Source organism: Stegodyphus dumicola, chromosome 6 (genome assembly GCF_044657685.1).
Source record: "Stegodyphus dumicola isolate Sdum_Otavi_A_Nest chromosome 6, ASM4465768v1".
Lineage (NCBI taxonomy): Eukaryota > Metazoa > Arthropoda > Arachnida > Araneae > Eresidae > Stegodyphus > Stegodyphus dumicola.
The window spans coordinates 49,173,347-49,198,272 of record NC_140773.1 but is presented as its reverse complement, the minus strand read 5'-3'; the positions used below and the strand labels follow the sequence as shown (position 1 = coordinate 49,198,272).

The following is a 24,926-nucleotide window of genomic DNA, read 5'->3' as shown; positions in this document are numbered from 1 at the left end:
CAGCCGTTGACAACATCATGCTCTGCGTACATATGCAATTACCAAGTCCATACATATGCATACCATCTTCATACGTTTCAACAATCTCATTTTACGCCCCCATGGTGATCCTAGTAGTTTTCTTCGCTGTTTGAGTCTTCTCTTTAACTTTCCTTAAACTCACTGTTAGTGAATTCTAAACAAATTTACGCAACAAACACAAAATCATTTGAAAATTAAAAGTAATAGCGCAGGTTGTTTGCTAAATAGTAGCAACAGGCGCACTGACGCTCGTAGATAGTCGTAACATTGTCTCGAAAGAGATAAACAAGTGTTGCATGCGCAGTCGGGACCGATTGAACTCGAGTCATATTCCAAGCAAATGTCATATAAACAAACAAAATTTTCCGTCCAAACAGGGATGTAAAGTACACCGCGTTGGACTTATTCTCAAGCGGACATGTACCTAGGTACCATTGTGTTTTAGATCCGTTACAAAACAAATAAATAATCTGAAGGCTTTCAGATTTCATATTTCGCCGGAAGATGCGTTTTTTTAAATGCTTTGTTACTTTTATTTATTAAATATCATGTTCTTCGCACTCAAACCATAAAATTCAATTCAACAGCAATGTCGCAAAATATTTAAAAGAGCATATCTTTATAATTTCCGATACGCAGTCTCGCACGCTGGAGATAAAAATGTTTTTTCCCCCATACAGTGTTGCCATTGCTCGCTTTGAAATCGTTGAATTTCTTAATCAAAATAATCATAAATGCTTTACAAAATATGAAATAGATAATGAAACAAATTCCAGATTCCAAATTTGGGCTTCCAGATGCCCATATTTGGGTGGAGATGTATGTTATTCAGAATTCGATAGCTCTAGGTACCGTTGCTTTATCACAATGCGAGAAACATACATTCATTTATGCAGTTTCTTCATTATTTAATTTCTTTTAAATGTAACACAGGGCTCTAATATTTGGTGGCAACAATTTAAAAAGTGATTCTCTAAAAATAACTAAAAGTTCTTAAACCCTGTTAAGACAGTCAAGCGAGTTATCAGAGAACATTTAAACAAACTTTTTATTAAAAACATTAAGCTGAACAAAATGCTTGATTTGTGCTTACAGTTTAATTGAATAATTTTGAATACATAATATAATTTTCTCCCTCCTTCCGGCATGCCTTCGTGGTACAACGTTAGCATCGGTGCGTATTTTATAGGTCCAGGTTCGAATCCCAGTGAGGGCATTGCTCATTTTTCATGTACCCCTGCTTCAAAATAAACTAACAGTGTAATAAATTTTAGAAAATAAAATTTAATTTAAAAAAAGGAACAGTGTGTTGATCTGTCAAGCCTAAGATTATATCTCAACAAAATGCGTGGAATATTTTATAATATTTCTTAAATTTTTATACCTTAAAATGAGTTGGGAACAAAGATAGAAAGGGCACTGCCAAATAAAAATTTAAATGGGCACGTGACGTAAAAGTTTTACAATTACACAAGAGATATGAAAATAGAATATGCGAGATAAATAAGTGTTATAAAGAATTAGAGAATAGAATATATAGAATTAGAATATCTATCTCTTGTGTACACAATTTTCAAGAGATAAATATAGTATTTAACTAAAGATTCTGGTGCCTTTCACGGAACAATCGATTTGTCATTCATTGGGATCTAGAGTGGGCCACTCTTTCTTCTTATTTTAAATTTTAATCTTTTCTTTTCAGGAGCAATATTCGAGAAAGAGGAATAACTGTTTACATATTTATTCATGAATTCGAAACCCGAGTTTACCCTTCTCCGTACCTCTTATCATAGATACTTCCGGCTAAAGAGAAACTCTGCAGATAGCTGGCGGGGTTGAAAGGTAAAAAAAAAAAAAAAAAAAAAAAAAAAAACCGAAAGAAAAGAAACATTGTATTCCCTTTTATATTGTTTTTCCGGAGACAAATAGGCGCTCTTAGGCTCTGCAATGGCCCGCACTTTTATCCGACGATTGCATGCTATAAAACTCAAAATTCGGTCCGATGATGGGCCTTTTCGATGCACTTCAGGGAATTTAAACGGCGAATTTCCCGTCGAGTTGAGTTCCATTATCCGTCGTAATCGGAATCGAGTATACAGGGAGGGTTGGAATCGAGAAGAACCCATGAAAATAGTACGTTGTTTCAAAAAAGACTTTTTTTTCTTTTTTTAAACCAAGACAGTGGATTTTCAAATGGTTGCCATGATGGGAATAACAAAATGAAAAACGTTTTCCTGAAATGCATTCTGAAGAACGGTGTAATGATGCACGTTGAGGAAGGAAGCTTTGTCGAAAGAGGAAGGATCAACTTCAAGATGTATAGTTAGAAATATTTCATCCAATGTAAAAGGAAACAGGATTCGATCCTAGAAAATTCGGCTCTTAGAAGTAGAATATTTAAGAATTGTGATAAATAAAATAAATAAAATTTATTTAACCTTGGGAATTTAATTTGTTAAGCATTCGTTCAGGCAGAACGGAGACATTTCAGAAAAAAAAAGTGCTTTTAACCGACACTATTGGGGAATTCAGATAAATAAAATTTATGTGAATTCAGTTTGTTAAGTATTTATTTAGTAACATATTCGATTCAACAAAATGCAGTTTCTGAATTCATTTCGTTAAAAATTTAATCAGAAAATAAATATTCGATTCAGCTAAATCGCCAGAATAGATCTCTTACGTGAATTCGGTTTGTTTTGTAAAAAGTGATTATCTTTTTGCTATACCAACATAACGATACGCATTTCAGGATCAATTTATGTATTTAAAAATAAATAAATACTTAAAAACTTTAAATAAACAAAAAAAAGAAAGTGGGAAAAAAGAAGTAGGCAGTTTTAATTAATTACAATTTCGAATAATGTTCGAGTCATTACAGTTTCAAGAGCACGATGAGCTTCCGCGAACGGTAGAAATTTCACTATCATCCAGATCACCATCATTTAATTTGTTATTTTTTTCCCTCGTCCTCATTCCTTTCTGCAATTAAAAGAATGTAATTATTTCATTATCCATGAGTACAGATTCGAAAGCTTACCTTTGATTCTGTACTGAAGGAAACAAGTTTGCGCAGATTGTAATTTATCGTCCATTGTCGGTTTCATCGCTTTTATAAGCGTTAAACCTTCATCAGCATTAAGCGTTAAACCCCCACAAATTTAATTAACTTCATCTCATCATTTCAACTTTTTAACACTCTTAATTGTTGATTTTCCTACTTCATAACGTAATTATTATCTCACTATTTTTAAACAAGTTAGCAATTGAGAGTTGCTAATTTGTCCTTAATTTAGTGACATCCTAATGTGGTGTATATTTGCATCATTTCAAGGCCTTTATGCATATGAAATCTCTCAATAATAACAAATTTGCAAAAATATAGAATTCCTGAACTCATGGGGCCCTCAGCAGCGTCCATAATACCTCTATATATTAATACGGCGCTACTTTAATTAAAGTAAAATCCATTTATCTGAACTGATTACCAGCGTTGCCAGATATTTTTGCGTTAGAGTAGCAAGAGAAGAATAAAAAAGTAATAAAAGGTAGCACGTGACGACAAAGAACTCTCAATGTGACGTCGTAGGTCCATGAGTTCACATGACCTCTGATGTCACCCCAAATTCAACCTCCGGGTGCCGTATATTAGGGATTGTAATTCGATTCTTGGTCATTTTATTATGCAAATTAGTTTTGAGAATAATATTAAAATTATATTACCAATCTTTCATCGTTTAAATTTCCAATTCTTCTTTTAATTAATTCTTAGTTAATTTAGATTAATGTTTTCCAGTTAGTTTGTTCCACAGAAATAGAAAAATATGCAACTATCACCAATCCCCCTCACTGTACCAGCGTTTGAAGCTATTTCGCTGATAGGCTTTCCTGTTTGACTCGTTTTTAGCGGCCGAGTCTAATTTCCATTTTCATGTAACTCTATGCGTTTTCCGCTGTTTTAAACATGCTGAGAGAAACACCGTCTTGTAATTAAACTAAAAATATTTTGTTAAACAATTAAAAAGATTTTAATTTTCTCATAGCTTAATTGAAGAAGCATTCGCAGTTTTCAATAAGCGTAAAATAAAATACTAATAAATGCCTTTAAAAGCTGTGATAAGCATGGGGTTGTAATTTCAAAGCAGTTAGTTGTTTTCTGTACTTAATGAAAATAAGCGTAAAAAATAAGGAAAATATGGATTTTCATCTAAAATTTAAAAAAATAGATTCCATGAAGACAATATAAGTTACGCAATCTTTTACTCCCCGCTAAATTTGAATATTTGCTTCATAATACCTCATTCAAATAATCAAAATTTAACAAGAGTTATGAAGTACATTAAACAAAAATGAAAAATAGATCTGCATATTAATAAGCAGAATTTTTTAAGTTACACCCTAAAATTTAAAAGGGAAGATAGATCACAATGGAGGCCATGTAATGCAAATACCTTCCTTAATTACATTCTTTGTCACATACACAGAAATGTATACTATAATTCTGAGAAAATATTATGAAAAGGAGAACTTATGTCTCGTTGCATTTTAATTTTACTTGTTATAATTAATTACTTTTCAACACATAAATTTATTATATCAAGAAAATCTAATTTAATTACATATCAAGAAAATTAATTATATTTTTTGAAATAATAAACTTATGTATTGCTTAATTTTTTCTCAACGAGATCCTGTCTCGTTAAGAAATTATATTTCATAACTTTTATTCTCATTATGTAACTAATGCACACCATTCTTAAAACAAAGCTATTTGAGATCGTTCAAGATTCAATTTGATCAAAATAAATTTTGAAAATTATTTAAAGAAATTATTGAAAAAAATCAAATTTTCGAAATTCCTTCTAGTTTAAGAAATAATAAGAAAAGCATAAAAAATAATTTTTATCCTCGATACATATTTCAGTAATATTTTATGATACTTAACAGCGATTGATTAACATAAAACATAAACACTATTTGATTTTTCTTACCTAAACAAATATTAATTTTAAGTAATTAAAAATTACGTAATCACATTTTCATTTTCAAAAAATTCTTTAAGTAATCGTTATCAATAATACCATCATGCTATAAGATATTATCTAACGTATGTTATCCATTAAAAAGTTAAGAAACAGCACTTCACACCAGCATTATCAACACCAGTTCTATATATCCAGCATTAGTACTGTTACGAGCGTACATGTTCGTAATGGAATGAATGCGCACAGGGCAGATGAAAGTTTGATGTAATTTATTTTCTAAAAACACTTCAGAGTTCTGGAGCTTTTCACCCTAAAGTACTCGTACAGTATAACAGAGCATAATCAGTAGTTATCACTTTAATCTACTGAGAACGTTGAACACAAGGCAGTGCAAAGCGCATCAAAAGGCAAAAGCTCCTACGGAGTCCCTCAGTATTCTGAAGTCTAAGCTAAACTGAAAACTGTCCAGTCGGGTATTCCCGGAATATCGCTGAGAATACGCGATGTGTCCGGCTCCTGATTTATTTGCCCAAAGGGCGCCCCACTTAGAAATGTCCGAACCGGTGGAACGGGATTTAAAGTGGTAAAACGAGGGGAGGGGGTAACCAAGCGTCACAAGGATAAAATCCAAACACAAACAACAGACTAGGAGAGGCGAAACAGTGTGCAAAATTGTAAAGAATGAATATAAAGTCCTGGCAAGTGTAATGTGAAAATGAGTATTTTACAATCAAATATACATATGCAAAATGCAGTTTATTAAATTCGTACAAATAACAAAAATAAAATACACAAAATAAGATACATATGTACAATATATACAAAAATGAGTTAATTCCATAGGAAAATTAGAGTTACAGGAGGTGGGCCGCTAGTCGTCTAATATTTCTATCTTCGGCGAGAATGGTATAATCGAATACTTTGAACTGAACACTGATGCTCTTTCCTTTCTTATTGCCCCGTTCCCTAGAGAAATTTCCAGTATCTGGTTTCTCGAACTTTCTGAAAGGCTTACACACTTACAGTAACATAGGGCCGGATACAATTACACTTACAGAGGGATCGGACCAAAATGTAGCCAAGCTTGGAGACTTTTAGCGATTTCTCACCAAGAACATAAAAATTAGTCGCCAAAAACTATCGCCAGCTTGGCGATTGGCAAGAAAGTCATTTACCTCAATGTTAAATGGATTTACCCCTGTACCACTATTTTTCCAACGGTGCTTCGTTTCTTAAACAAGAGGTACTAACTACAATTTACGCAAATTTTAAATGAAATTATTTACATTTATACAAAATTCATAACAGTATCTTATCTTCAATGTAATCTGTAAACAGATACTTTCAGTGCAAAAATTTAGAGACGCCTTGAGAATTCGAACATAAAAGAAAGAAGAAACAATGCGAATGAAAAGGGAAAAAATAAATTACTTTAATTAATTAATTAAGCTTAATTTCTTTTATATTTTCATGCATCAGTTCTTTCTGAACATCCAGTAGCAGAACACACTACTTTATCACTTTAAAATAAAATAAAATATATATATATATATATATAAAATATTCTCGTGAGTATCATGGGTGCTCAATGGAACCCCGTTGTTTTAATTAAAAAATTTGTGTTGAATTTTTCAAGTCACTCATAATTTATACTTTAGTTAACAAGTAACTGTAATCTAATTTAAGCTCTGAAAATCCTACTCACAAATCATCAAAATATTAAACAAAATATCAAATCAAACAAACATGTGAAAACACCAACGATTATTCTTGAAAACTAAGTGCACATGTACTCATGGGCTATTAACGCGGGTTTTCTACTTACCAGCTTTCATAAAAGCCTAAATAAATTATTAATTTTTATTATAAATTAACTCTGTACGTACATTGCATTAGCATATACTCATTTTATGATACATATAAAATATTTGAGGTAGCGAAAATCAGCACCACGAAATGAGGGAGCAGCAGAAATTTTGCAAATACTCATAGCCAAATGAATTAATGTGGCGCATGTTCGTCAAAAGTAGCAAATTTGCGAAAAATTGCATTATCTCGCAATACTTCTAGTGAGGGAACTAACTTCAGTGCTTTAAATTCGATATTTAGAAGTAACACATTCATAGATCGGATTATTTCGTTTAGACGAAAGGAAATGAAGAAGACCGATTTGAAAGAAATAAAGGTTTGAAATAATAGTAAATAAAGAAGAATACACAAGTACAGAGGTAGTGATTGCGTAGAGGTCAAAAACGGAATTCTCTGTTTTAATTCCCCCCAGTTCACTTCATTGCTTGAAGCTGAAACCTCACTTATATACAGTGGATGGACAAAAATATGGAAACACCTTGTGAAATGCATGTTTGAAAAGAAAAATTGATTTTAATGAAATATGTAGGTGGCGCTGGCGTTTTTGACTACTGACGCCACCTATACAACTTCGTAAATGTGCTAAACAGTTCAGTTGTTGTCGGAGTACTGTTATGTGAGGTTGTCATTGCATTATGTCAGAGTTAACAGACTTCGAACATGGGCAAATTGTTGGAGCACGTATGGTAGGTTCTTCCGTAAGCAAGGTAGCCGAGGTGTTTAGTGTTTCAAAAGGTACTGTATCGAAGATTTATTCCGCATATTTGAAAAGCGGAAAAACATCATCTGCTAAATCACAGCGCGGACGAAAGTGTGTCCTGAGTGATCGTGACAGACGATCATTATGGGCAATTGTGACGAAAAATAAGAAGACCACAGCTGCAAAAGTTACTGCTGAAATGAATGTTGTGTTACCGAACCCTGTGAGTACCAAAACAATTAGAAGGAAGCTTCATAAACAGGGAATTGCTGGCCGTGCTGCAATTGAGAAGCCACTCATCAGTGATGCTAATGCCCGTAACAGGAAAAGGTGGTGTTTAAGTCATAAAGGCTTGGACTATAGAGCAGTGGAAGCGAGTAATATGGTCTGACGAGTCTTCTTTCACATTGCTTCCCACTTCTGGCCGAGTTTACGTCTGGAGAACGCCATCTCAAGCCTATAATACAGACTGCTTGTTGCCAAGAGTGAAACATGGCGAGGGTTCTGTTATGGTTTGGGCAGCCATATCGTGATTCTCTGCTAGCCCCATGATAACTGTGTCAGGGCACATGACTGCCAAGACTTATGTGAACATTTTGGCCGATCAAGTTCATGGTACAAACTTTGTTCCCCGATGGTGATGGTGTCTTTCAAGACGACAAAGCCCCTGTTCACACAGCTCACATTGTCCAGGACTGGTTTTCTGAGCACGAGGATGAGTTGTCCCATCTCCCCTGGCCACCACAGTCACCAGACCTGAATATTATCGAACATTTGGGGTCTACATTGGAACGGAAAATGCGTTCTCGTTATCCACCGCCAACATCGTTATCTGAACTTGCCACTGTTTTGCAGGAAGAATGGTATAATATTCCCTTGGCAAACATACAGGAACTGTATTTATCCCATTCCGAGAAGACTGCAAGCTGTTTTGGATGCCAACGGATTTCCTACACCATATTAAGCGAAGAAACATGTTTTTTTAAAGGTGTTTCCCTATTTTTGTCCAAACCCTGTATCTAAATCAAATTTGAGAACAATTGGATAACTGATCTGAGACTCTACTGTCATCAATTTCCATACTGAAATAAACTTTAATAATTAAAATAACAATACATCTAAATAATCTGCAAAGCGTTGCTGCTATAAGATTCAAAATACACTCGAAAAAAATGACATATAACAAATTTTAATAATAAACTGTTTTTATTACTAGCACATAACAAAAAAGAAGCAAAGAAGCGAACATTTAAAACGATTCAGATTTTTCGTCCCCATCAGAGGTCTTTTTTTTTTTTTTTTTTTTTTACATGCTTTTATTGAGCTTGCAGTTTGTCGACCTGACACAACTTTTCTTTTATATTTAGTATTAAATATCGCTTTCTTCGGACTTACGAGACATAAAACTAATTCAACAGTAAAATCACAAAAATTATAAAAAAAAAAAAAAAAAAAAAAGCAAAACAGCATATCTTTAAAATTTCCTGTAGAGTGTTCAGTGCTGCCATAGATTCTATTCTACCCCCCCAGTCTTTTCTCAATTCATCATATCAATGTTCAATTTTCTTAGCTCTTTTTTTAATATTATGATTTTTTTGTCTTTTTAACTTTATTTATGAAACATCTTTTTCACATATACAAGAGACAGAAACAAGAGGTAAAATTCAACAGCAAAATCACAGAATATTTAAAAGCAGCATATTTTAGAATTCCCGATAGTGTGTCGAGTGCTGGCATATATATATTTAATATTCACTACATTATTTCTTTTAAAAATAATACATGCCAATAACATTTTGGTGGCAACCTTCTATTATTTGATGATAAGTGATTCAGACACAAAAGTGAGACGCTTGTTCTCGTTCGCTTTACTCCTTTTGGGTACAAATACAACCGTGGTTTTACCTCCGTTGCAGATTTCTTTACTCCTGATAAAGAGGGACCTGTACCTGCTTGCCCTCGAAATCGATACACTCTTGATGAAATCTACGACTTTGTTGCTTGACCTAATTTTACATCTTAAACATAATTCATTTCCTGCAGCCTCTCTCTGGTTGGTTCTCGAGACATTCGATTTCCCAATCTAAACAAACTACTTGAAAAATAATTCCAAGAAAAGAATAATGCCTGTTTTCTATGCATGTCTTTTTAATTCCGGTCTTCGGTTAATACCTTTACTTAATGTGCAAGAACAAAAAGAACTACTTTCAAAAGTTCCTCACGTGTTCGCTTATTTCCTTCTGTTTCTTACCTCACGCGATTCAAATTCAAATAGCATTCGAATGCAGATGATCTCCCGACCCCTCTGTCCCCCTTTTCTCTCAGTAACCCTCCCCTTCTTTCCCTTATTTGTTCTCATGTGTTTGCAAGTGACTTTGACGTCGGCGAGCAAACAGCACGCAAGTGCAGTTAATTTTGGGGCTTCGGTAAGTCGTGGAGAACGCAAAAAATGAGTCTGAGGTTCATTCTTTTAGGTATGGAAGGAAAACGTTAAAAAATTCATTCGTTAAATATCTGAATGTTTATTTTCGTGTGTCACGCAGTAACAAACATTGCAAATATTCGCAAACATTTATCAAAAGCATTTTATTTGGTTCATTCAAGAATGATGAATGCGTGCTCGCAGTTCCTGTTTGATCTCACAGATAGGGAGGAGGTTGGTATAAGAATAACTTTATTACAACTTCAGAACGTTTGGATAGGGTACGCTGTAAGCAAAAGAAAGAATTATCGCTCGCATATAAATATTGTCAGAAACTAAGGGGAGTCGATTACAGAATAACTGAAGGCAAGAGCACTCGGAAACTCACTTTAAAAATATGTGAATTTTGACAAGGGGATATTGGTGATGTCGTAAGTATTTAAAGAAAAAACTTGCAGAGTCATTAAGTTTTTTTTTAGTCCAAAGGGATTTGAATCCCGAAGGACTATTAGTTTCGTTTTGGCATTTTGCGTCGGACGGATAAATGTCGGTTCACTTTTCAAACTGTTGCCATAAAATGTTAGAGTCCTGCATTATATTTGAAGAAATTAAATAATGAAAATCTGCGTAAATGTATGTATATTTCTCACATTGTCATAAAATAACGGTACATAGAGTCATCGAATTTTGAATAACGTAATCCTCCAACGAATATGAGCATGTGGAAGACCAAATTTGAAATTTGAAATTTGTTTTATGATCGATTTCCTATTTTTTAAAACTTTGACGAATTTTTGATTAACAAACTCAAGGATTTCAAAGCGAGCAATGGCAACGTTGTGCAGAAAAAACATTTTTATCTCCAGCGCGTGAGTCTCTGTATCGGAAATTCTAAAGATATGCTCGTTTTAAAACTATTTTGCGATATTGCTGTTGCACTGGATCTTATGGTTTAAGTGCGAGGAACATGATATTTAATAAAGAAAGGTAACACACAAAATGTTAAAAAACGCCCCTTTGGACGTAATTTAAAATCTGAAACATTTCAGATTTTTTTTTTTTTTTTTTTTTTAAAGCTAGAAACATGAAAATGTGCAGTGTCCTGAACTCTGGACCTCTCAAATAAGGGTCGAGTTAGCTTCCAGTTACACCATGAAGATATGCGGAAAGGTGGGAGAAAATGTCTTATAAACTGATAGGGATCCTTTTTTCCTGCATCGTGAAACAGAGAAGAAGGGGAAAAAACTTTAGACCAATGAAAAAATTTAAAAAAAAGTGTTACAAATAATAAAAAAAAAATGTTGTTATAAAAAAAGCTTTTATTTAAAGCTCGTAAAATAGTTAATGAACTAATACAAAACAAATAATTTATCATGTAGTTTAACAGAAACAAGAGATTAAATAATTCTGTTTACGAAATTCATCTACAATTATATCAAGAATAATAACAGCGTGGGGCTCCTTTGATAAATATATAAAGTTTAATTACGGCTTATGCTTTTGGAAATGCAGTTCGATTACTAAATTTCGTTATTTAGGCGCCTGCGCTTTTATTATTCGTGATGTGAAATTGTAGAGGAATATTGTAAAGAAAATTATTTATAACGATTATAATCTATTAGAAATTATTTTTCTACTATTTTTAGTTTATTAATTATTGTATAAGTTTTAAATAAAACGTTATTTTACAAAACTCTTTTTAAATTTTTTTTATATTCATCTTTTTAGACTGAATGATACGTTACCGATCAAGTTAATAACTTGAAAAATCATTTTTCAAAGATGAATAATGTCTATTTTATTTTCGACAATATTATTACATCAAATGGTCAATATCAAAATCAATATTCATCTTTTTACACTGAATGATACGTTACCGATCAAGTTAATAACTTGAAAAATCATTTTTCAAAGATGAATAATGTCTATTTTATTTTCGACAATATTATTACATCAAATGGTCAAAAAAAAAATCCAGCGATTTTGCCAAAATATCAGAAACTAGCGGAAGTATCCGATGCTAGTTAAGTTAGATTGAGAGTAATGCATCTAACAACAGAGAGAAAGTTACTGTTGTAATCCTTCTCTAAAAACGATGCAAAAACTACGATTCATAGTCATACATTTTTCAGTTTGACGCAATATGGAACCCACATAAAAAATATCGATTGAAAAATAAGCTAATTCTTTCTCTCATTATATAAGCAACAATGGTACGCAGTTTTTAATAATTGTCGTCTTTGTAATCACATAGTCGTAAAAGCTTAAGTTCCATCCAATATTTCACCTATATTCAATTTGAGTCGATTAAATGTGGCAAAAAACTGATCATAATTAATCAGAAATCAATAACGCGAACAAACAAACAAACAGACATTCTTCCTTATATATATATACAGATTTTGTAAAACTTACAAATTTTTTATTAACTCTACGATTCTACGCTTTGTAAGCGAGCAGTAGCAACACTTTTCGAAATAAAGCATTTTTATCTCCAACACGCGAGACTGTTGCCACTCGGAAAAATGAGTTCAAAAATTAATGTTTGCGAAGTTTTTAATTAATATTTCGGCTGATTATAGTCGTACGAAGATGGGAATAATCGAAATGGCTTCCCACGAATTTTTGGAATTAGGAATAATGTATCTAATGTTTGGCAATGCTATTTTTATTTCATCATGAAACCTAGAAATTTTTTATTAACAAACTCTAGGATTTGAAAGCAAGCAGTTACAACAACTTTCGAAATAAAGCAGATTTTGATCTCCAGCTCGCGAAACTGTTGCCACTTGGAAAAATGAGGGCGACAATTATCGTTTTTACGAGTTTTTAATTAATACCTTTAATTTTAGCTTTTTTTTTTTTTTTTTTTTTTTTTTTTTTTTTTAAAGTGGACGTCGACCTTTACCAGGACCCAGAAAAGAATCGTAAAATGTTTGGCGACAATAGCTATAGTAGTGACTGAATTATTATAGGACAAACAAACATACTTTCTTCTTTATATATAGATTATTTTTTTATATATAGATTACGTTAAAATCTCTCAAAACTTCATTGAAAAGATTTTTACACCCGTTTTATTCGATAGGGCAAACAGTAAAATTCAGAGATTTTTAGTTTGTTCGTTAAACTAAGATATGTGCAAAAATTTGTTTCAACATTAAATTTTAAAATCTCTAAATCCAATTTTGAAAAAAAAAAAAAAAAAAAAAAAAAAAAAAATCGTTTCACCATATTGTATTGTTATCTTAACAAATGTAGAACATTACCAAATTAATATTTTATTTAATGTTTACAAAGAAAACGCGGGAAAAGAAACAACATTTATATAATGGCAAAAGTTTCTATAGTAAGCTTAATTTCTTTACAAATAATTTTTCTAGAAGCGGAAGGAACATTAAATAAATAAATAAAGCTGGAGTTACGGAAATATATACCGAACAACAACAGCAGCAATGACATCATAATTTCGAATCCATGGACCTTATAAGGTCCATGTTCGAATCTTCAAGCGAATCACGTGACACCAAAGGAAGAAATGCAACGCGTAAAAAATAATTACTTCGCTGTGGCATTTCAATCATTCCAGGGTTTAACGATGAGAATTTTTCGTCATTAAATAAAATCCCATCTCTCTCTAAACATTTCTGTAAAGACTGTATCATGCTTCCTTCTAAACTTTTCGAATTACTGAAATTTTAATTCTTCTGTTTCCTTTGAATTATCTGATACTTTGCGTACAGAGTATTCTTATACTTCTTAAAAAAAAAGGTTATTGTACTCATACACAGTATCTAATAAAGGATGAGTTCTATGTGACTACGGTATAGCAGTTATTGCTTAGAGAAAATGACTAAAACTGCACATTTCATATGTAGTGTGTATGAAGAAGAAGAAGGTACCAAAAACTATGCAGTATGCACGTAATTCATAACGGAAACAAGTATCATAAACTCGATAAAGCAGACTGCGATTTAAACCATGGCATAATTTTGTCAATGTACTAAATCATTCAGTTAGAAAAAAACCCATTGTGATGATTGTCCTCATGTCAAATACCCATACGGATGAAAGCGCACATTCAAAAAAGCCCATACGGAAGGATAATGTATAAAAGACTTAATTAATAAAATCCCGCATAAAAAGGGCAGACGATTTTTATTAATATAGGGTGTTTAATTATCTTTTATGTGGCACATACTTACATATGAGCTTTTGTCAGTCAGGGCTTATCAATGTGAGCTTTTGCTACTTGGGGAAATCATCACATTGGAATTATATTTTTGGTTGGCTTTTGTCGTGTGAGCTTTTGTTCGTACGTTATATAAATCTTAACATATTTATCGGTTTGGTAAATTTGTTTAATATTTTTTGCATATAATTTCCATCACATAATAATTACCGAATAGTAAGAAAATTTCATGTTAAAAGCAGTATTAAGAGGATGGGGGAGGGGGGTGGAAGGAAAATTGGTAATTTTTGTAAGGCGTAAATCAAAACTAATGCTACTTAAAACAGCATTAAGATGCAGGGTGCTTGCATTACGTTTGGGAAACATTTTAAAAAATGCTACGCGAACAAGAAGGAAAACAATATAAAGTTTGCGAAACATTCTCATTATTTCTGAACAAAAACCCATCCCTTGTTGTATGCATTACTATTTTCTACACTGTGATTATTATAATAATGATCTTTAACATTTATTATTGTCCTATTTACAACACATTAGAGCACTAAATAGGGTGATAGTGTTACGATCCTTTAACACGCTATATCATGACATAATATATGCAAGGGGCGAGAACGCAAGAATGAAAGAAAAGATGGATGGAAGAGAAAACAAAAAAAGTTAATAAAAAGAAATCCCTTTTTATCCCAACGAATCCCTCTGTCATCTTTCATTCTTTCCCGAATGCACAGCGAAGGGAGGGAGGGAAGAAAAAAATGCTGCAGGGGTTTTAAAAAAATTTTCTCTGTTAAAAATTTCCTTGCGAGTTACTCCTCCCTCAACCTCTCTGCAACAATTTCCCCTTCTACCCTTTCTTAGAACTTTAACGCATTATTGAACTTTTCCCTCCGTGGATTAAGGATGCACATCTTTCTTTCTTTTTTTCCTCCCTATCCCAATCTCTATCAAACTCGGTATTCTTTTAGGAAACTCTTGTTTAAAACTTCTCGAACATATTTTTCTTTCTTTTTCTTTTTCTCGCCTTCAGAATCCGCCGAGAATTTCTTAGTAATGATAGTTGATTACCTGGTATTATCTTAAGAGAGACGAGGTCCACTGGAGATGCAGTCCGAGTTTCGCTCAACTCCTCTCGAAAGAGCGTGAAAATGAAAACGTAATTACGGATGCGTTATTCTCAATTAGACACGCCCAAGTTGTTTAACAACAAACTTAACTATGTTTTTCAAAGAGGTTTTGTCTTCACTACGTGCAGTACTCCAGAAGCATGGGGTATATTCAAGCCAGTAGAGAGATCTGAGAGAATTTGTTTACAACCTTTAGTATGGAACGCGGATAAGAGAATTCCTGTCTCGTGGTTCATATTTTTTTTTAATCGAAATGTGTTGAAGAAAGAGTGCAGACATATGTTTTTGCAGTTTCTTTATAAGCATTTTCTCAGTAAATTATTATCTGTAATTTTTCAAGAAAAATTCATCGTTCGCCAGTAGAACAGAACAATTTTATTTAATTTTTATTTTAATGTTCTCTAGCTAGGAGCAAAATGTTTTTATAATAATGGGGTGAGTAGTATTCCATATCATATTCCAGTTTTCCTAGATTGCCAAAAACAGTACAAACAGAAGTTAGAAATATGTGAATCGTCTATTTCACATACATTATATCATATTTCCTGGTGTATATATTCCCTTCTTTCGCTAATTTTTCGTCCGAAATTATGCGAATAATTTAATTTCCGAAGGGAATAGTTACAGTAAGAACATAACAAATGAAAAGTAGTTGTGGATCAAATACAGGTTACTGTCATATTTCTTTAAAACAAACTTACATTCCAATAAGAATGTTTAGTTATATTAATATTGCAATATCTAATCTTCATCTCTCTTTCCTCGTAACTTGAATCTCGGCTGTTATTAATGTTGCCTTTGCTACTCCTCAGACCTCAAATCATCCATAAATAATTAGAGACGGTGAATGTGCAGCTGACTCGGTGAAATCCTGGACTGAATATCAGTTCGTGTTTCCTTCTCTATGATTCGTCGTTTCTTGTATTACGCTACCTTAAAGTTCAACAGTTAGAAGGAAAAAGTTCGGCATGACCTTCGTCGGTAGTTTGCGAGGATTTTTCTTTGTTAATAAGACGAAAACAATCTCTGCGTGGACGAATTAATTTTGAAATTTAGGGAAGTTCATTCTCTGAATGCATTGAAAAGGGGGGGGGAATTACACGAATATATTGTTTTTTAATTTTCAGAACCTCTCGCTAAAAAGCTAAGGGAAGAACACTTGATGGAGAAAAGTACACAAAGAAATACGGTATTCATCAGTCATTGCCATAGAATGGTGGAGTATGTTATCCTTAGAAAGTCGTCCACGAAGGCTCCCCTCCCTTTTAGCAAAGTCTATTAGCAATGGCAAAGTCTTTGTGTGCTTTGCCATATTCAAGCAACCCAACCTATCCATAGACTGGTGAAAGAAGGATATATGAAGTAAATGAACTATTTCACATAAACTCTTTTCCTACGCATAGCATATAACTAGATCGTAATTAAATTATGAGTCTAAGCTTTGGAACAGCGTTTTTCAGCCGTTGTTACTTGTTAGTTAATTAGTTAAATGCGGCAATGCATATGAAAGCTATCTGCCTAAGGAATCTTATCTGCCTTTAATGCCTTTTTAAAGGAAATTGGTTCGTATTCACTTCACACAAAACAAGAAAGCCAGCTTATTCTCCTGAATTCGAACACCGGACGAGGTTCTTGGACGAAGTAATGAATAAGTTAATCATTAGCACATATACTTTTGTTTTCATTTTCATATTTGTAATTTTATTAATTTACTTAGATTCGCTAGCTTTTTTTAAATTACTATTACATTTCTGTTTTTATGTACCTCGAAACGTCGAAGGAAACCGTATCGAGGTGCTAATCGTTTTCATCTCGAGGATCTAGTATTATGATAAAATCGAAACAATTACCAGTCCAGGGAAATTACTGCTGCAAGTCTGTTACGCAAGTGATCCAGTTAAATAAATACACAGTTGCGCCTTGAATAAACCAATCTTTTCTCGATTAAAGCTGATTCCAAGTCTTCACGAGGAACGAAGTAGTTGCGATGGGTCTACTCGTTCAAAGAATAAGTCCTTCAAAAAATGAAAGTTATAGAACATCATATGCTACACTTAAAATGAGATGTTCGAAAACAAATGGCATATGGTAAGAAAAAGATTGCTTCGATATTTATTTCATCCTAAATTACCGCCATGTGAAGATTAGTGATCATATTTAACAACAAAAAGAATTAATATTCAACACATAGTTGTGGATTTGATTGGTTATGCACGAGAACTATAACAAATATTTCCCTCAAGTGGCAGTAATTTTTATATTGCCATGACTCAAAATCCGGAAGCAGAATAAATAAATAAATAAAATAAATAAATATCTCAAAAAAAAATTCCCTTCGAGAGCTGTTCATATGTATAGAAATTTTAATTTCTTGCACAAGAACGGTGGCTGTTGTTTTCATTTAAATAGAGAAGCGAAATTGTATTGCGATTTCTATTGTTTTATAGTTTAGCAAAGTTCATTTCGAAGAATTAATTAATATCTTACACAGATTTTTTAGTTACATATCACAACTAAGTGTGATGCGTGCAAATAAATTCATTATTAAAAAATGTCCATTTAAATATTTATAGAGTTTACACATCCCGCTTAAAGACTGACATCCAAAAATAAATATTTATCTTTATTTATTATTTTTTTCATTTTTATTATTTCCCCCGCCCCCTGGCCCACCAGCGGCCGAGCGGTAAAATCGCTGAACACTGGTAGTTCGGTCCGAGGTTCGAATCCTGCAAACGGGCTGGCTGCATGGGCGTTTTCGTGGTTTTCCCCATGTGTAACGTGAATACGAGCCAGTTTCCCTTAGAAAGTCCTCCACGAAAGCATCCCTTCCCTTAGGCAGATAGCTCTAGTGCGCTTTGCCGTATTCTTAATACACCACACCACCATTTCTTTTTCTTTTTTCCCTTTCCCTCTCTTTATTGGGGGGAAAGGTATGAATTTGTATATTTTATTATATGCATTTATAATTATAGTATTTTTAAAAGGGGGACCACTTTATGATAGCTTTCAGAAAAATCTTTTAAATCTTTAACCTGAAAAATTAGATTGCAGTTTTTTTTCCCTCTCTCTTCTACATTCCGTTAATTTGTATCTAAAAGGTAATATTCACAGCAATAAATTTAGAATAAACTGCAATATAGTTCATTTTAAATATATTTACTTATTCTGAAAAGGTCCGTTATTAAATTCAAGGGGAGGGAGTAATCAAGCAACTTCTCTAATTAATATACAAACAATGCAGAGAGAAGCAAATATGAAAATATTGTTAAGGAACAAACAATATGTTCGAATAAATTGCTGCATTACAAAATATAAATGGCATTACTATCCAAACCTGTTTCCGTATTAAACTCGTGTTTAATCTGAAAAACAAAGATTACCTTCTCAATTAAATTTTAGAACTATAACAGCATTAAAATGTCGAAAGTTTTAAATGATTTAGCTATTATATTGTATGAATATGCTTCGTAATTAAATTTTCCAACTCTGAATGAAAAATTCAGTTGTCTTAATATTACTGTTGCCAAGTTTAAGGAATAAAATAATTATTCATGTTGAATTTTATTTCAGTTTAATTACTGTCTACGAGGTGACATTGTACTATGGCATAATTTCGATAATTATATAGTAGAGGTACATATTATCGCTTAGGGAAATTTTCTGTCTTAATATTATGCATGAAAATATTCATCAAATAAATATTTCATCAGCGAAAGACTTTAAAATTTGTCTAAAGCTATGAAAAGATTAATTTAGCAAAATGTAATATATGTGTCACGGTAAATACAAATACGAATTATATGCTGAATGCAAATTTTGTTTTTGGATTGTTTTAGCAATCTCATTTATAAAACCGTTATATAAATCCGAATAAATATTCAAGAGCATGATATAGAAATGTGTATTTTATGACTGTTAAATGATAGCAAATTTCTGAAGATACTTATTCAATAGTTGTCTTTTTCATGGCAGAATCACTATGCCAAAATTCAATATAATATAGTAATAATAAATATTATAAATAATTTAGTGCCCGAAAATATAATATACGTTTAAACTATGCCACCGATATCATATTTCATGACATTGAAAAAGGAGGTTAAAATAAGATTTTTTCTACCTCAGGTATTTTACAAAACCCTAAATGTTTCCACCTTCTCTGATACATCAGGCATCTATGTTTCGTTAGAAAATTTTAAAACAGCTGATACAGGATCTGAATGAAAACAACAATGATGATTAACTTTTTCAGTCAGAACTGTTGTCTCGCTCGTTACCTTAAAGACTATTATTGAGACAATTTGCGAGAATATCTAAATCAAAATTTGTCAGAGACACCATTTGAGAAAGTATCTCGTTTAGAATTTGCCACTTTCAGTCAGAATTTGTCACGGAAGTGCATAAAAGCCCAGAATGAAGATAACGCATTGGCCACCCTGGTCTTCGGATTTAATACCAAAGACTTTTCTTATGGGAGTCTTTCAGGTTGACTTTTCTTGTGGGAGTCTTTATGTTTCCGCAATGCTATGATTCTAGTCGATGGGCCATTATAATATTCCTGTCGGCCGAAACGGATTATCGCATAGATGTCTGCTGTATAAGAAGAATTAGCCACTCTAGGATTTTGTGAAAGAAGTGAGAAAAAAACTTGCATTAGTTTCTATTTCAGTAAAATAAAATTTAATATCGTTACCCATTGGGGTAATGATATTAAATTTTCGTCGTAGTTTATTTTTCGTTATTATTTAAATTAAAATTATTATGTTATTATTTAAATTAAAATTTTCTTCGTACTTTATTTTTGGTTATTATTTAAATTAAAAGTATTATGTTATTATTTAAATTAAAATTTTCATCGTAGTTTATTTATTACGAATGTTTAAAACATTTTATGAAATTCCGAATTATCCTATGAAACGCCTTCACTATTACTGTAACTTGTTAGATGAAACTATGTATTTCAAGGCCTTGCGACCCTCCCTCATTTACAATGGAAACGCGCTTCGTCATCATCGCACAGCATTTTTATTTCCCACCTCATCTGAGACGGATTCAAGTGAATCTTCACCCGCGCGCTTTTTACGAAATAAAGCATGTTAAATAGAAATGAAGTGGGGAAAAATAATGGACTTGGCATCTTCGGCTCTTTTTACCGTGGTTACGAGGCAAGTAAGGAAGAGAAAATGTGCTTATCCTAAAGTAATAGATTATAGCCCTTGCTCATTTTCTACTTACGAAATTGAGCCTATGACTATGTAAGGGATAACTTGCAATTGGCAAAAAAATCAACATCTGCTGCTTTCGAATGGACACATTTCAAACAGAAATTCTTACATTTTAAAACTAATTCTACTAAAAAGGCGGAGGAAGCTAAAAAAAGCTAAATTTTATCAACTGTAAAAGTTAAGCATGGATTTGCATCCATTAAGCGTTTTAACTCAAACCTGTCTCACCTACTGATACTCAGGACGTAATAACGTCAATTACTTGATTTCAGCTAATTTCAAAGTTAACAGACCGGTTGTGATTCCAGCTTTTTTTTTAACTATTGCACTGTGTAAAGAAATAATTATGCAGAAACCTGTGCATGGTGGTTTTGGTTTTCCATGTGTGGGAACATAATTAGTGTTTTCACATATATGAACTCGTGTTTTCTTTGATTCCGATTTACGTAATAAACGTGAGAATATGCTATTTCTATTTCTTTGTTCTTTACGTTGATAATTTCTAAGTTAATTCACCTTATTTCTTTTAAAGAGTCAGATTTATTTAGTTATTTATTTTAAAATAAATGTTCTAAAGAAATTTTCTTGGTTACGTTTACGAAGTAAAAGCCTTATATTAGAAAAAGAGAAAAGAAAATAATGTGCGCGCCGTGAAGGCAGTCAGTTGATCAATGTTCACCTTTACACAGAATTAGTGTTGCCATATTTTCTTTTATATTTCGGCTGCAAATTGGTGAAACTGATTTGATTTGAGTTGCAAATGATATTCGGGTTGCAAATTGCAGCGGTTTCTTTCCGGATATTTTCACCTATAAAATTTGTTATTGCTTGGAGTTGTAATAAAGGTTCTAAATATTTTTGTTTTATTCTTTGCTCTTCTGGCGTATTTATTCACAAAGTTTATACGAAGTGTTAAAGCACAAAAATATTAATTCAGTATCTGAAAGCATCGGAAAATATCAGAATGCTTTATTTAATTATTCTTTGTTTTGAATCTGTGGATGACAACGATTTATAAAAAAATTTATTATGGAATCCTGAATTTTAAAACTTTTATTTTAGAAAAAAAGGTAAAATGTTACCTTTATATATTTAAAATTATGAATTTTAAAATTTCATAGTTACAATACATAGGATTTGCATTCTTCGAACAATTAAGATGTTATTTTAAGATACTGTGAGATGATTGATAGGCATGAGTTCCCTACTTTAGCAATTGTTTACTTTGGTTATCATTTCCAGCGTTAGCAGAGATATCAGCATCTTGGCTAATATCATTCAAAAAGGCGAAGGAAAAAAAAAAAAAAAAAAAAGCAAAGAAAAAAGAAGGGCGAAGAGAAAAAAATGTGTGTGGCGTGGAAGCACTCAGCTAATAATGTTTACAGTAATCTTTTTTAATGTGAGGATACTCAAGAATAGACTGAGAAAGATTATTGAGCAGTCAAAAAATTCTAATTCTCTCCGTGCACTCGACGAGTTAGCATCAATACTAACACATAAAAAAATTATTCAAGACAGAGCCTTCATTAGGTATTGAAAGCAAAAACTGACTTTGAACAGCACAAGGGTAGGTAGGTTGATTAGCCATTTCAATTTAAAGCATTCATTACTCGCTTCGTTGCAGAATCGAAGCTTATTAGTTAAATAGACAAATTAAAAAGAAAAAAATGCATTTAATCTTTCCGTTGTTGGTAGGTATGGCGTTTTGCGATGCTGGTTGCGTATCGTTGGGATACGCGTTCGAATCGAAGAAAATTTGGATTTTGGTAAGTGTCTGTGCGTCATGGGGATACTTAAAATAAAGGCAAGCTGAAAATCCTGTCGAGAAGTTTGATGGTAGGGAAAAATGTTGGAAGATTCCCACAGTTATCCCACGGAGTGTTCTTCTTGATGAAAATTGTCCTGAACTTACCCTTTTACATAGCTGGAACTCGGTCGCTCCTTTCGCGCACCCCTGGCAATCTCCTCGGTGAGGAGACAGTTGAATGACTGATTGGTATCAGTCTTGAGTAGCAAGTGTCTGGCCATTTAAAAAAAGAACATTAAAAAAAAAAAAAAAAGATTTACATTCTGAATCTTCCGATTATCTTTTTTTGAATTTCATTCATGCATTTCCCCTCTGCAATTATGTTCATATAGCTTTCTTTTTTGTCCCTCCCCCTCCATCTGAAACACAACGATTATTATGATTAAAAGGCATACTTTTACAGAGCTATAAGAGCTAAAGGAAAAAAGACCAAAAATAACCTCTTATTTTCTGGATAGTAAGAAATTTCAGCTTTTCTCAGTCATCTTTCCGAAAACTATCAAGTCTCATCGTGAATGAAAGATTAAGTTTGTTATTAATTTGTTTTAAGTTTGCAATCTTTCAGCACATTTGGCAAAGCGATTAACCCTTGTTCAGCATCAACTTCTTAAACGCTTGCACTTATAGTACAAATAGTTATTCCGTGATATTTCCTTTTTTACTTTCTGGATCCATGTAATGATGCGGAATTCCCCCTATCTCCCGGAAAGTCTAACATAACTTAACTCACAACTTAATAAGCAATGTTACTGGAGGTATGAATTTCTTTAAGCAGTTGTACTAATCGATGGAGCTTCTTTGTTTGCATCTACTCCATTTATTGTAATAATGCAGATAATATCAACATTTACTATGAGCGCGCATTTTTCCGTTCGGTGCAATCTTTAATTTCCGCTGTGCGGTTCCTCCCAAAATTCTGAAAATATTTTCACCCCTAAATTCTGCTGCCCAGTGCCTTTCCTAAATTTAGAAAAAAATCTTACCATTTCCATATTTTGCTGCTCATTGTTTCTCTAAATTCTAAAAATTTTGCTGCCTCTAAATTCTGCCGCCTGCTGCAACCGCACAAGTTGCACTGGTTCTGGCTCCGGCCTTGACTACGAGCTATTATACCCTCATCATTGTGTTTCAAAATCCAGGTGGAAAATCCCTGAGTGAATATCGAAATGTTTTCTCCAAGAATTCATAAATCATGAGGTATTTTTCAGACTCTTTAATCACTTCTATTTTCAATGAAATAATTAACTTGGTTCATATATCCATTTGCGAAGCCAAAAATCATGTGTCAGCCAAGGAAATATTATCGACAGCAGTGAAATGTTATGTGAAAATGAGCTGTTTATCAAACTTGCTCGTAAGTTATTATCATTGATCCTTTTTTTTTGAGTGTAGGAAAGTGCCTTATCATCCAAGAAGTGTGTACAGAATTAGGATATGTCTTAAATACAGAAGAAAAAAAAAAAGATGTCATTATTCCATAGGAATACCTATTGTTAAGTTAGGAAATATAGTGGAGGGTAGAAAGAGACTTTCGTAACGAATTTACTTATAAACTTGAATTCAAGAGGCAGGTGTATAAAGCGAAAAATTCCGTGATTCATACCTAAGAGATGGCTTCGAGACTGAGACTCATAAGCAAAAATCGAATTACATTATTTCCTCATGACTTTAGCTTGGACCATTGAAAGATGAATTTATACCTGAGAATATCCAAAGAAGAGCATATAACTAAGAGATTAGTGTTTTATTAAAGCGAATTCCATTCATGCCCTTCAAGAAATAGCACAAAAACATAAATTTGCAGCTTTTTGAAATATAATTGACATAGCGTCATTCAGCTTTAAATTATAATAAATTTACTCCAGGAAGTATTGTCCCTTTGATAAAGGTAAAGATTTAGAAACCATGAAGATTTATTTTTAACTGGAATATAATATAATCCATTATGTTAATTTACAAAACAATACCCGCTAGTCTAAAACCAAGACAATAGCACGCATATTAGACCACGTTTTATTGAACAATCATTCTCTACATCTATAAATCAAAATGGAAATGTTGCCGGCATAGTGTAAAAGCAGATACTGTACAGAGTCCTTAGTCAATATACAGAAGGTTGTAAAGTGAACATGAAAATAGGAAACAGTTGATATTTACCACATTTTCTAAGCATTCTGTGCAATGCCAAAAGACAAACCGGCAAACTGTAAAATACTCCCGCTAATATCACGTGACAAGACACAGAGAAATCGCCACCTGCATTTCAGTCTTCATTCGGATGTGGTGAAATACACTGCTATGAATTTGTTCAGCAAAAATTCTACTCCGTAGCATGAAAACTGAAGAGCAAAGGAAGCAATCGTACCATGTTGGTATCAACGACGATTCTACGAGGAAATGTCTGAAGTGCCATCAGTGGCTGCAAAAACAAAGTTTATCTAACCGAAACTACTTATTAGAAGTTAGTGAGGAAAAGACCCACTTTATGTTCTTTCAATATCAAACCTTTCTCTTTACGACGCTCGAGACAGTGACCATGTTATCTTTCTGCTCAGTGATGTCACTTTACTTACAAAAGTGG

General features: G+C 32.8%; 1 protein-coding gene across 1 annotated transcript in view; it reads right to left on the bottom strand.

The window, feature by feature from the left end:
- LOC118183981 (uncharacterized) overlaps positions 1–23,415 on the bottom strand; it is a 255,917-nt gene extending 232,502 nt beyond the window's left edge. The window contains exon 1 of the mRNA XM_085818298.1: positions 23,329–23,415. Coding sequence (XP_085674424.1) covers positions 23,329–23,337 — 9 coding nt within the window. The 5' untranslated portion in view covers positions 23,338–23,415. The remainder of the gene's footprint in view (positions 1–23,328) is intronic.
- Positions 23,416–24,926: the final 1,511 nt, after the last annotated feature.